At 40.2% G+C, this 12,441-nt stretch overlaps 1 protein-coding gene across 9 annotated transcripts in view; it reads left to right on the forward strand.

Moving 5' to 3' along the window:
• Nucleotides 1–12,441, forward strand: part of ENOX2 (ecto-NOX disulfide-thiol exchanger 2) — a 286,156-nt gene that overhangs the window by 234,077 nt on the left and 39,638 nt on the right. For 8 of the 9 annotated variants that reach the window (XM_078065146.1, XM_078065148.1, XM_078065150.1 and 5 more), the window contains 2 exons: nt 2,233–2,388; nt 9,295–9,501. In XM_078065146.1, coding sequence (XP_077921272.1) covers nt 2,233–2,388; nt 9,295–9,501 — 363 coding nt within the window. The remainder of the gene's footprint in view (nt 1–2,232; nt 2,389–9,294; nt 9,502–12,441) is intronic. The other variant, XM_078065152.1, reaches the window with a different exon arrangement.

Raw genomic sequence — 12,441 nt, forward strand, 5'->3', positions numbered from 1 at the left:
ACCACCTATCATGCCAGGTGTTTTCATATCTGTTCTGTCCTTTCATCCTTTGAGCTAAATGTCATCATTTATCCCCACTTTTATCAAAAAAGAAATAGTGCTATGTTACCAGATATTAAGAAACCTTCCCTAAGGTCATGTAACTAGTATGTGGAGGAAACTAGAGATATGAGAGCCACAGGGAGGAAGGAAAGGTGCATGTGTATGTGTGTGTGTGTGTACGCACACACGCTCACATGCATGTGTACAAGTGCATATTGGGTGAGCTGTAAATTTGTTTTCAGAAAAATAAAATTTCTTCTAATTTCTTGGAAGATCTTTTTTTTTTCTTCCCAAACATATCTGGGGTCTTGATATTTCAGCATGACAGGCATGTGGGAAGATAGGGAATGCCCTAGCTCTTATGGGCTGACTTTACAATGGAGGATGCACACGTGCTACCCGCCTGCCTATCTGCCTGGTCATAAGACTCACCCCTACTGGGCCTATTGTACCTGAAGTTCTGCTTCTCTAGAGACCACAGATTCTTCCCCCTGTTTAGATCTACCCCCTTCAATATCTTAGAAAGCCACCCAGGGGATTCAGAGCCAGCCTAAGGACATGCTTATAGGCGTTGCCCCTCAAGTCTTTGTGGTGAGCAGAGTAAGGTTTTTGGGAGTCGGACCTGCTAGTGCTACTTCAACTGCCCCTACATTATCAGAACTCCTTATGCAATACTTTATTTACAGTCCATTGTGCATTCTGTAGCAGAGGACAACAGTGAGAGGTGGGGAAATAAGGAAGTAGAATGCATTCCCTTCTCTCAAAGAACTTGCATTTTGATATAGAGACAAAATTTAAATGAAATCAGTACCATCCTTACACCCAGGCAAGTGGGACCTTTGCCCTAGGCCCGCATCTCAGGGGACCTCGTGCTTTGAAATGCCTGCCCTGATATTTTCTAAGTCCCTGTCCGATGCTAAGGACCAGCCAGGTAGTTAGTGTGATCAGGGTAGGTGCCCTGAGTCCAGAACAGGTCCTATATAAGTTCTAATCTTAAGAAGCACCTTTCTCGAAATTTTTAAAGTTCCTCTTCATTGCCTGGAATTGACCAGGACTTGCACTGTTGTCTGAGCAAGGAGTCCCACTCTCATACTGAACTTATGTGGACCCCAGTCCTCCTTTCTCCTCTTTGGGGCACTCTCCAATCCTCTACCCCACATGTGGAGTCAACCAGATTCTCCAAGAAGCTTCAGAACTCCTGCCTGTGGAGTCCTCCCAGAGTCTTGTTTCCAGGAAGGTAGACTGGTAAGTAAATCACTCTAGCTGCCTGGTGTGGCATTTCTCTCATGGTATCTCATGAGATTATGCCACTGAATAGTGTTGATGCTGATTTGGGGTGAATTGAACTGTGTATATAGATGAACCCCACAGAAAAACATTTGTGAGGGCCCCTACACATCCTAGAAGCATCCCTGAATGAAAAGATGATGTAAAATAAAATAAAATTCAGTGGCAACAGATACAAAACAGTTTTTCAACACAGAGTTGAGAATGAACCAGAATTATCTGGAAAAAGTTCTTCAGGGAGAGTGGCCTTGGAGAGTTATTTAAGGCACGCCTTGAAGTATGGGGAGAATTTGGGGAGGCTCAAATGATTCCAGGCAGGGAGAACAGCATGAACAAAAGCACAGAGAATAGTTATTTATTGAGTATTTTTGTGCTATACATTATGCTAAGCACATTACATTCATCATTTTGTTTATTTGTCATAGCTCCCTATAAGGTAAGGGTTTGCAAATGAGATGGAGGTTCAAAAGATTCATCCTGCTAAGCAAATAATAGAAGTAGGACCCAGGTCTGCCTGATTCCCAAAACTGTATGCTCTTAATACCATGCTATACTGCAAAAAGACAAGAAGTGTTACAAGGGAGAGCAAGAAGCCTTGTCTGAATGGAGTGGAGGGTGTGCATTGGGAACTAGTGGAAGACAAGATCAACAGACAAGGTACAGTCATAGTATGAAAGGCCTTGGATATCAAAATGAGATATAGAGATAAAGAGACTGGTCAAGCAAAAACAAACAGCCCTATCCCAAAAGGAAAATGCACAAGTAGAATATAATATTTAAGTATTAAATATTTTGCCTCTGTCTTAGAAAGATCCTTGGTTTGAAATTTGTAAGGTAATATTCTGCCTCCCCTTGACCTTGCCTGGTGTCACTTATTGTTCTCTCTTTTCTCTCCTTTTTTAGATTTTGATCCTGCTCTTGGAATGATGACTGGAATTCCACCAATAACTCCAATGATGCCTGGCTTAGGAATAGTACCTCCTCCAATTCCACCAGATATGCCAGTAGTAAAAGAGATCATACACTGTAAAAGCTGCACGCTTTTCCCTCCAAATCCAAGTAATATTCTGCTTTTTCTCCACACAAGTCACAATGTTTTGGTGTCTAGGAACACTCTTCTTTTTCAAAAGAATACCCAAGGGCTTCATAGATGTATGTATAGAAGCTTCACCTAGAAAACAGAAGACAGGAAAATTTTCTCTTACTAGGCATGGCTGAATGTTATGCACAGAACAGTAGATTTCTCTGTGCTGGTTGCAGTACAAATGATAAAACGTGTTTCTAATGCCATCTGGTAAGGCATTCAAGTGTGTTCGTACAGAAAGAGACACCTGACACAAATTGTTCAACACTGTTATTTACAGACTCTCCTTTTCATAACTGGCCTACATGCTGATGATGGCAGTAATAGAGTGTGTCTGAGCCTACCTGAGGCACATGAGAATATACATTTAGTGCTAAGAATCCTCCACTGCCACCAGCTATTCACACATCACTCCAACTACTGCTGTTCAACTGATGGGCTGCAACAGACAGTGGGGTGAGATTTAACTTGCAATGAGGGCAAAGAGGAATACTGAGACTAAGTCAAACCACTTGCATCCATCCAATCAATGAAATTCATGTGGAAATGGTCTAGGGATCTATCTTGTCAGTAATGAATAGGTTTCTCCTTAGACTCTTAAAAACATCTGCAAAGATATGGTGGACATATTTCACTTAAAATATAGCAGCAATAATTGACTCAAACTTTTTTTTCTGGATATATTTGGGGTTTTATTTACTTTAAGCGATCAGAAGTTATTTCTGCCCATGACTCAAGCCTCATTAAAGCTTTTTCCATGATTCTAGTGGTGGTGCTGGATGGCCTACTTAAGGGAGCTGCCACCACAGTGCTGAGATTAAAGCTGTTAAGGGACACATTCAAGGGTTCAGGCCATAGATCAAATGAACTTGCCTTATCACAATAAACATAACTTTTGACATGTGACTTCAGACAACTATTTCATCTCCCACCTTACATAGGAATCAGTTAATCATGGAATCAGGCCCTGGCAGGGACCCAAATTCTACTTAGGATAGTCTGCTCACAACCAAGAGGATTTTAGAATCAGTCAGGGTTGGTTAGACAAATCACCTTGGTCCCTTTTGCTAGTGAAAAATGTTCTTAATGCCCTCTTCAGGTCTTTGAACTTGATCATCAGCAGGGTACTTCCTTCCAGGCCAATAAGAAATCTAGGAGGCTAGCATCTCGGAGGACTGAATTGGGAGAAGAGCTAGTATGTCACAGGAGAATTAGGGAATGGAGAATAAGATGGCCTAGTAGGCCTTACCATGCCAGCTCAAGTGGCCATTCCTGGATTTGTGTTGAGTGCCTAGGTGAATGAATGGCACTGTTGTACCCTTGTCTCTTACTCTTACTGCCACCGTCCTTACAAATGGGCAGCGGACTTTTTTCCCTGTCTTCCTGTGTGTTGCTTTTGGATTAGAGAGAGCTGTGCATCACTGATACTACCTTTTTTCACTTCAAAAGCCATGAATTCAGGCATTTCCAGTGTTAAAACCTCCTATGTATGTAAAGGTAGAATCCTACTGGTTTAATCATCCATTTATTACATAATCAGCCTGCACTAGGCTTTCATTGTCTCAATCAAGTCCACTGTAACAGGATGGCTCATAACCTGTAATATCTTGGCTGGGTAGAAGTGATGACTTTATAGGCTATTCAGTTGCTGAATTTCCAAAGAATAACAGATACCTTGTGTATAACACATAGACCATATTGCTGAGCAGTCTTTAGAAGAATACAGACATACACAGCTTAAAGAGGCTCTAAAATTTTTTATGAGGCTCTAACTTTTTGATAGTCTCTAGGAAAAGAAAGAGACAGACATCTCTCAAATACATTTATCTTTCCCCACCTACACCATGCCTTCGCAGTTCTGAGCTGGAAGGGCCACAGAGTGAAAGGGAACATTTTACCTTCATAGTTCAATCCTTTAGTTCTTCATCTCTGTGTTAAGAATACAGACAGAGCAATTAGTGCCAGTAAAGTGGTGGCTTCTGGGAAGGAACCTGGCTTTGGATTGAATTAAAAACGGACCCTCCTGACATAGCTTAAAGTAAACTGGTGTTCTATTTCCTGTTTAGAACTTGGATTTTGTTACAAGGGGGCTCAGGTTAATTGTGTGGGGGAAAACGCTAATGGAGAAGACTCCCTTAGTTCTGTGCTGAAAGCATGGCAAGTATGATTTTTGTTAACACCCCAGACTATGAAGGTGTGATGGGAAGAGGGATTTGGTATGCCTGAATCCCTTATCTTCTCCAGAGCCTACCAACCTTGTCTGCTAAGGCCTTGATTATAAACCCCAGCACTTAGCCTGCCTCTGCTATATTCTGCCTCTGTCTCTGATATATTCTCTTGCACTCAGTGGCCTCTCAAGCAATAAGGTCCTGTGATCTCACAGTCTCTTTATGCAGCCATCGAATCTGCTTCTGTCTTGCTTCATTAGAAAGCATCTTTACCATCAATTCCTTACCCCCATCCCACCTGACACTTCATCCAGGTTCTTGTCACATATACAGAACCCAAAAGTCCTGGGGCTCCCATTACCCACAAATGCCAAGTCCAACTCCTGACTTCAAAAACCTTTCACTGGTATGCTTCATGTGACTGTCTTCGATCCATCATTTCTACTTGCCACTTACCCACCCCTTAGTCAAGTTCAACTGCTTCCCAGTATTCCATTCCTCTCCAGCCCAACTGCAAGCCTATCTTCTCCTGGAACATTTCCATGTGGAAGATACTGAAATTAACACAATAGTTAATCATTCATCTCTCTAATGCATTTTCACTTAAATATTGGGTGCTAGGTCCAATGAATAATTTTTACCCCTTAAATTACTTTATTTCTCTCCTATTTTTAGTACTAGTGACCCCTTCATCCTTCTTGAAACAATACGTCATTTGAAAGTGTAAGAATGACCAAGACCACTAGAGAGATTATATAGCTCAAGAAAGGATGACAAACAACCAAAGTGCCCTGAGGAATTCCAACATTTTAAAATTTAAAAGAGGAATTTGCATTTCTGTACAAAAGCCCTCTTTACTAGCTGTTTCCAGTTTTTTTCAATTCTCTTTTAAATCTTCTTCATTTATGCTTTTGCCCTACCCCTCTTTCAAAATGCCCCTGTTTAAGAACTCTAGTGACTTTATAATACTAAATCCAATAGTCAATTCTCAGTTCTCTTCCTAAATGACCTAATAGCCATATATGACACAGTTGGTTTCTCCTTACTCATTGGTATACTTTTTTACTTGGCTTTCAGGATATGACACTATTGGTTTTCCTCCCACTTCAGCTGATAGACCTTCTGCATGGAGAGGTTGCATTTTGAGTCTATTGTCCAGTTAACAGGAAACGTGGAATAAATGGTGGAATATCACCTGCTATGTACGGGGATGTGGGAAAGCACCCAGGAGCCAGAAAAAAAAAGCAATTTTTTTCATTTTACTATGTCAGAACAGTCCAACCTCATTTTGGCTCCTAGGGCTGGGTTCTATAAAGAAAATTAGAGAAAGTGGGTAAATTGAGAAGTAATAAAGATTCACCAGTCTTCTGATTATTTCCAATCAGTTGGAATTACATTAAAATATATTTGGCCCCTGCTGATTGTCTAGGAGGCCTTCAGTCTTGGGCTGTCTAATAAAATCAACTCAAAGACTTTGCAGTACATAAATTCTGCCAAACCAGTGGAGTGATATCTGACGCTCCTTTGAAAAGCAAGAAACAAGCAAGTGGTTTATGCCACTTGCTGCCCCCTACCTCACTTCTCAAAGATCAGCAGTGACTCCGATCTTAATGCTGATTGCCCCAAAAGAGCTCCCCAGAGTAGGTGCTTAGTTCTAATTAGAGTTGCTAGAAGCTCCTCCTTTTCCATTACCAGAGATTAAAGCTCTTTATACTCTCAGTTATCTTGAATCATTTTACATGAAGTTTTCTTCTCTATCCAGAGTAGTGGTTGGGGTGTTAAGAGAGTTTAGCACATTACCTGATTAATAGGTGAACTTTGAATTTGCTCTCCTATGGAGTTATCATTGCTGTGCCCAGATCACTATATTTCAGTGGGATTAGAAAATCAGGGCCAGACAGCAAAGTGCTTTGAGCTGCTAATTAAAGTATAAGTACTATCCATTAAGGAAGACAGTACAGCCCATTGCCTTGTTGAGTGGCATACACCTAAATCTCAGCGAATGCTATCGAAGAGGCTTTCTACATTTACCCAAGGAAAATAAATAAACCCCAGCATTCTTGACCCCACTCTTAGTGGCTTTTATGCTTTCTTACTTAGCAGTTACCACAAAATAATCACAGCATCTGAATAGGGTGATGACTTCATCACAGAATTTTTAAATCCCTCAGAATTTTTAAAGGAAAAAGCCTTTGTATTTTCAGTGTTATATGTAACTGTGGCAAAGTAACCAGACATTCCTTAGAGTCTCTCAGTGGACCAAAAGGTAGACCTAACTAAGCAAACTTAAATAATATAAAAAGGTGATCATTTGCTCCACAAAAAGTTTCTTTACCATCAAATTCCTTAAATAGTAAACTTCAGAAGGATTCTAAAACAGGATTTTTGGCTAAAGCCCTTTTTTTGAAAACATGGCTCTGTGTTCCATGGTCAAAACTATATGTGTCTTCACAGCTGTAGATTCCTCTGTTGAGAAGAGTGATTCCTTCCCAAACCAAGCCTTATCTGAAGATCTGGATAAAGCAAGGAGCTGGGAATTTAGAAGTCCAGGTCTTAAGCTACCACTCCACTCCAGACTTGTGGTAGGGCTTTAGAAAGCCTCAGATTGGTAATCAGGAAACCGGGGTTCTATAACAGTAAATAATAATAACACTACAATAACTACTATTTATTGGGAACCTATCAAGTGCTAGGCATTGTACCACTTGCAATATAGACAGTAGATTATCGATTATCCTACAAAAATCCTTGTAAGGTAGAAGACAGTATCCCCATTTTACAGATGAAAGAATGAGGTTCTCAGAGGTTATGTAATTTTCACAAGGTCCTACAGACAGTTAAGTTGAGGTTTAAATCCAAGTTTACCTGCTCCAAGTTCATGTTCCTTCTCTTTCTAATTTGGTGACCTTGAATGAGTCACTCAACCTCACTCAGCTAAGGTTTTCTCTGTAACATGAGAAGTTTAGACCAAGTTTTCAATCCTAGCTTTCATTAGAGTTGCCTGAGGAGGTTTTCAATCCTAGCTTTCATTAGAGTTGCCTGAGGAGCTTTAAAAAAAAATAATGCACAGGCTGCACCCAAACTAATTAAATCACTCATTGGAGTGGACCCAAGATTTTTTTGTTTGACTCCTAAGTTGAGTCTAATGTGCTGTCAGAGTTGAGAATCACTGGAAGTGTGTGATATTAGAATCCTTCTATTTCTTAAAAAAACTCAGAAGCAGAAGTCTCAAGATATTCTGGACCTCATTTTTCCCCTTTTTGGCTAAAATCAAATTGCTCCAGTGCACATGACTAAGACATTTCAGATTCCTGCTCACTAGGTTATCTTCCTTTTCCTTTTAAACTTCTCCTATAGAACAAAGACCATACAGTGAGTTCTTGAAATGACAGAAATTTTTTAAATTAACAGAAACTTTGTAAGTTCCCTGAATCCCTTTACCTCTTTTATCGACTAAATAGAGGGGAAGAGAGCATCATGAGAACCTGATTATTCTGAGCCACACTGATAAGACGACAGTGGTAGCAAAGTGAGGAAGCTAGAGATGCTCATACCCAAGGAGGCTCCCAAATCATCCACTTGCCAACTTGGATAAGCATCAAGTGGGGACCTTGGCCTGCTCTACAAGTGAGACTCATTTATTTTTGCATGGGAGCTGTAATCACTAGTTGTTGAGCTCTCCAAATCTTGGGAGAATTATTGTGAAGAGCTGAATGGAAAGAATGGATTACACAAAATAAATCCTTGCAGATACAAAACCCACACTAAAAAAAAACCCTTGACCTTCATGCTTTGTTTTGTTGGGCTGTGAACTGTAGAATTTTGCTTGGAAAATGCTTGGATACATAGAAATAGCAAGACGGGGCTGGCAGATACAACAGGCTTTATGTATAAGATGAGCGAGTAGAAAGCATATTTTTTAGCAGAGGGAGAATCATCTCATTAAATACGTTTTTAATGACTCTCCATAGCCAAATTTATCTCACTTTAGTTAATGATTTCCCAGACGAGCTTACTTTCTCTGCTGTCTTTCATACTTCCCTCGAAATGCTGCAGGATTGACTCTGGACCTCACCTCTCCAGCCAGAAATTGGAAGAAGGACTCACTGGTATCAAAAGACAAAAAACCTAGAAAGGATGGTTTATAGTCTGGCTGACTTTGTCAGCCAAATCATTCTGGTACCCATAAATATTATTGTAAATGTTTACCCCATCATTGTCAAATTAATTCTGAAACAGTTCTTTCAGTAAGCATGAACAGAGAATTTAGTAACTATAAACTGAATTAAACAACCCTTCTCTCAGGGACCTTGGTTCCGAGAATTCCAGAAAGTAAGAATTTAAAGTAAGTGGGATTTCCCCCCAACTGTCTTATTAGCAAAAATGACTGAAAATTGGGCATAGCTGAGTTGTCACAGCAAAAGTAAAGAACAGAATTAAAGAACTCTGGATGGGACAGACGATGGGTCTGAGTCTTTATCATTTAGGCATCATGATCACCAAATCATTGAATAAAATGATTTCCATGTGCTATGGAGCAGAGATGAGTGCCTTAGAGGCCACATGCTTTTGGCACTCGGGCCAAAGTCTGATGGGGACCGAAGGTCTATCTCTGGGACATGTTAGATTTCTAAGAGGTCTGTCCCAAGCAAACATCTTAATTCTTTAATTTAATTTTTAATTTAACTTAATTGCTTTTGCAATTCTGCTCAGATCTTCCACCTCCTGCAACTCGAGAACGACCACCAGGGTGCAAAACAGTATTTGTGGGTGGCCTTCCTGAAAATGGGACAGAGCAGATCATTGTGGAAGTGTTCGAACAGTGTGGAGAGATCATTGCTATTCGGAAGAGCAAAAAGAACTTTTGTCACATTCGCTTTGCTGAGGAATACATGGTGGACAAAGCCCTTTATCTTTCTGGTAGGTGTTCAGTTATGAGGAGTGTGCCCACCAGGCACAGTGCAGAGATTGCGGGTCATTGTATTTGCATCTGTGGCAGATAAAGTTTTTGCTATCCCCTCTTGCCTTCAGAGATGGAAAATGAATGTTTGCACCCAATTTCTTAAAGTTCTTTGGTAGTTCTCAGTTGTCTCTGTTGTCCAGAACTCCTTACTTGTCACATCTAAGGGCCTTGATTATCTGTCTTACCTCACAGCACCATCTCCCAGTTCTTCCCTCACATACCATGTCCTAACCACACTAAGCTAATTCTAGTTCTCAGAATGTGCCATGGTGCTTTATGCTTTTTCCTCTGACTATAATTACCTTTTCCATCCCACCTGCCATATATACATCCTCACACCTCAAAGCTCCAGCTCAAGCATAACCTTTTCTGGAAAGCTTTCTCTGACTTCTCTCCCCACTGTGCCTCAGGCTGGTCTGGGCACCCCCTCCTTAGCACTTCCACAGTACCCAATGTTTCCTCCTAGCATGACACCTATAGCACCATGCTAGAACTGTCTCTTTCCACATCTGTCTCCCTGACCAGAGTATGAACTCCTTAAATGAAGGGACTGTGTCTTATTTAACTTTGATACCCAGTATCTAGGAGGAGGGGAGGTCAGTTAGATGCCTGTTGCAACAGGCCAGGGAAAACTTAATGAGGGTTAAAAACTTAATAAAGTTTTTTTATTTTAATTCCAGTTAGTTAACATATAGTGTTATATTAGTTTCAGGTGTGTACAATATAGTGATTCAACACTTCCATACATCACCCAGAGCTCATCCCAACAAGTGCACTCCTTAATCCCCATCACCTATTTCCTCCATCCCCCCACCCACCTCCCCTCTAATAACCATCAGATTGTTCTCTATTGTTAAGTCTGTTTCTTGGTTTGTCTCTTTTTTCCCTTTTGCTCATTTGTTTTGTTTCTTAAATTCCACATAGGAGTGAAATCATATATGGTATTTGTCTTTCTCTGACTTATTTCACTTAGCATAGTACTCTCTAACTCCATCCATGTCATTGCAAATGGCAGGATTTCATTCTTTTTATGGCTGAATAATATTCCATTGTATATATATATATACTACCTCTTCTTTATCCATTCATCTATCAATGGACACTGGGCTGCTTCCATAATTTGGCTATTGAGATGTAGAATACTCTTATTACATTTTCTTTTTTTCTTTTTTTTATTATGTTATGTTAATCACCATACATTACATCATTAGTTTTTGATGTAGTGTTCCATGATTCATTGTTTGCGTATAACACCCAGTGCTCCATGCAGTACGTGCCCTCTTTAATACCCATCACCAGGCTAACCCATCCCCCTACCCCCTCCCCTCTAGAACCTTCCGTTTGTTTCTCAGAGTTCATAGTCTCTCATGGTTCATCTCCCCCTCCGATTTTCCCCCCTTCATTCTTCCCTTCCTGCTATCTTCTTCTTCTTTTTTTTTTTTTTTTTAACATATAATGTATTATTTGTTTCAGAGGTACAGGTCTATGATTCAACAGTCTTGCACAATTCACAGCGCTCACCATAGCACATACCCTCCCCAATGTCTATCACCCAGACACCCCATCCCTCCCACCCCCCACGTTATTACATTTTCTAAGTGCTGTAAAATATACAGAAGATTTGACAGCACTTAGGAATGATAATAGAGCATTCCACAATAGACTGTTTTAATAAGAACTTAAAGGTCTTGAAAAACTCTGAACAGTTGTACATAAAAGATGACATGCTGCTCAGGAGGTATCCATCTAAACATCATTGAAATCGGCTCTCTGGCAGCAACTACATCCTGGAAACATTCTCAAGGCTGCCAGGAGAAGGGATTGCAATCATCAGTGATGAGAAAATAACTAAATTTTGCCCTTTAAATTTGAACCTGCTCCCCGAAAGCTCATAAGTGCTAGAAATGTCCTGAATTGGATGGCTATTCTCCCACATTGTTAAAAAAAAAAAAAAGGTTAAAACAAACAAAAATCCTTTAGAAAAGGGGCTGGGAATGTAGAAATAACCATTTCTTTCTATTGGAGTTTGAGCATCTTAGGGAGCTGGCATTGTGCACGATGTACCAATCTCATAGCATCACAGTATCTGTCATGTGTTTATACCAAGCTTTCATATCATTCTCTTGTTTGATCCTCTCCATGATACTGGGAGAATAGGCAAGATAATCATTAATAGCCATTTTTCTGATGGCTCAGATGATCAAATAAGATGACTGAGTGTGAAAGTGCATTGTAAACTGTAAAGAGCCCTAGCAAAATGTGCTTATGAAATGTATTCTTCCTATTTCTAAAAAGAATGTGTAGCGGTTTTAGTGTTAAGGGGCATTCTTTATAACAGCTTCGTTGAAGTATAATAATTGACATACAATGAAATTCACATATTTCAAAAATACAGTTTGGCACATACATGCATACATACAGCTGTGAAACCATCACTACAGTCAAAATAATGGACATGTCCACCTCCCCCAAAAGCTTCCTTCATACTCCTTTTGTGATCCCTTCCTCCTACCCCTCCCTTCTTCTCTCCCCAGGCCACCACTGCTCCACTGTCTGTCAGATTAGTGTGCATTTTCTAGAGTTTCATATAAATGGAATCATATATTATGTATGCTCTTCCTTCCTTGGTATAGACTCAAATTTCCATTTGATATCATTTTCCCTGTGCTTGAATTTCCTTTAACAATTTTTATAGTGCAAATCTGCTCCTGATTAATTCTCTCAGCATTTGTATGTATCAAAAAGAACTTATTCCACCTTTCTTTTTTGAAAGATATGTTCTCTGGATGTAGAATTCTGGGTGGAGGGGCGCCTGGGTGGCTCAGATGGTTAAGCGTCTGCCTTCAGCTCAGGTCATGATCTCAGGGTCCTGGGATCGAGCCCCGCATCGGGCTCCC

This window comes from Halichoerus grypus, chromosome X (genome assembly GCF_964656455.1).
Source record: "Halichoerus grypus chromosome X, mHalGry1.hap1.1, whole genome shotgun sequence".
Classification (NCBI taxonomy): domain Eukaryota; kingdom Metazoa; phylum Chordata; class Mammalia; order Carnivora; family Phocidae; genus Halichoerus; species Halichoerus grypus.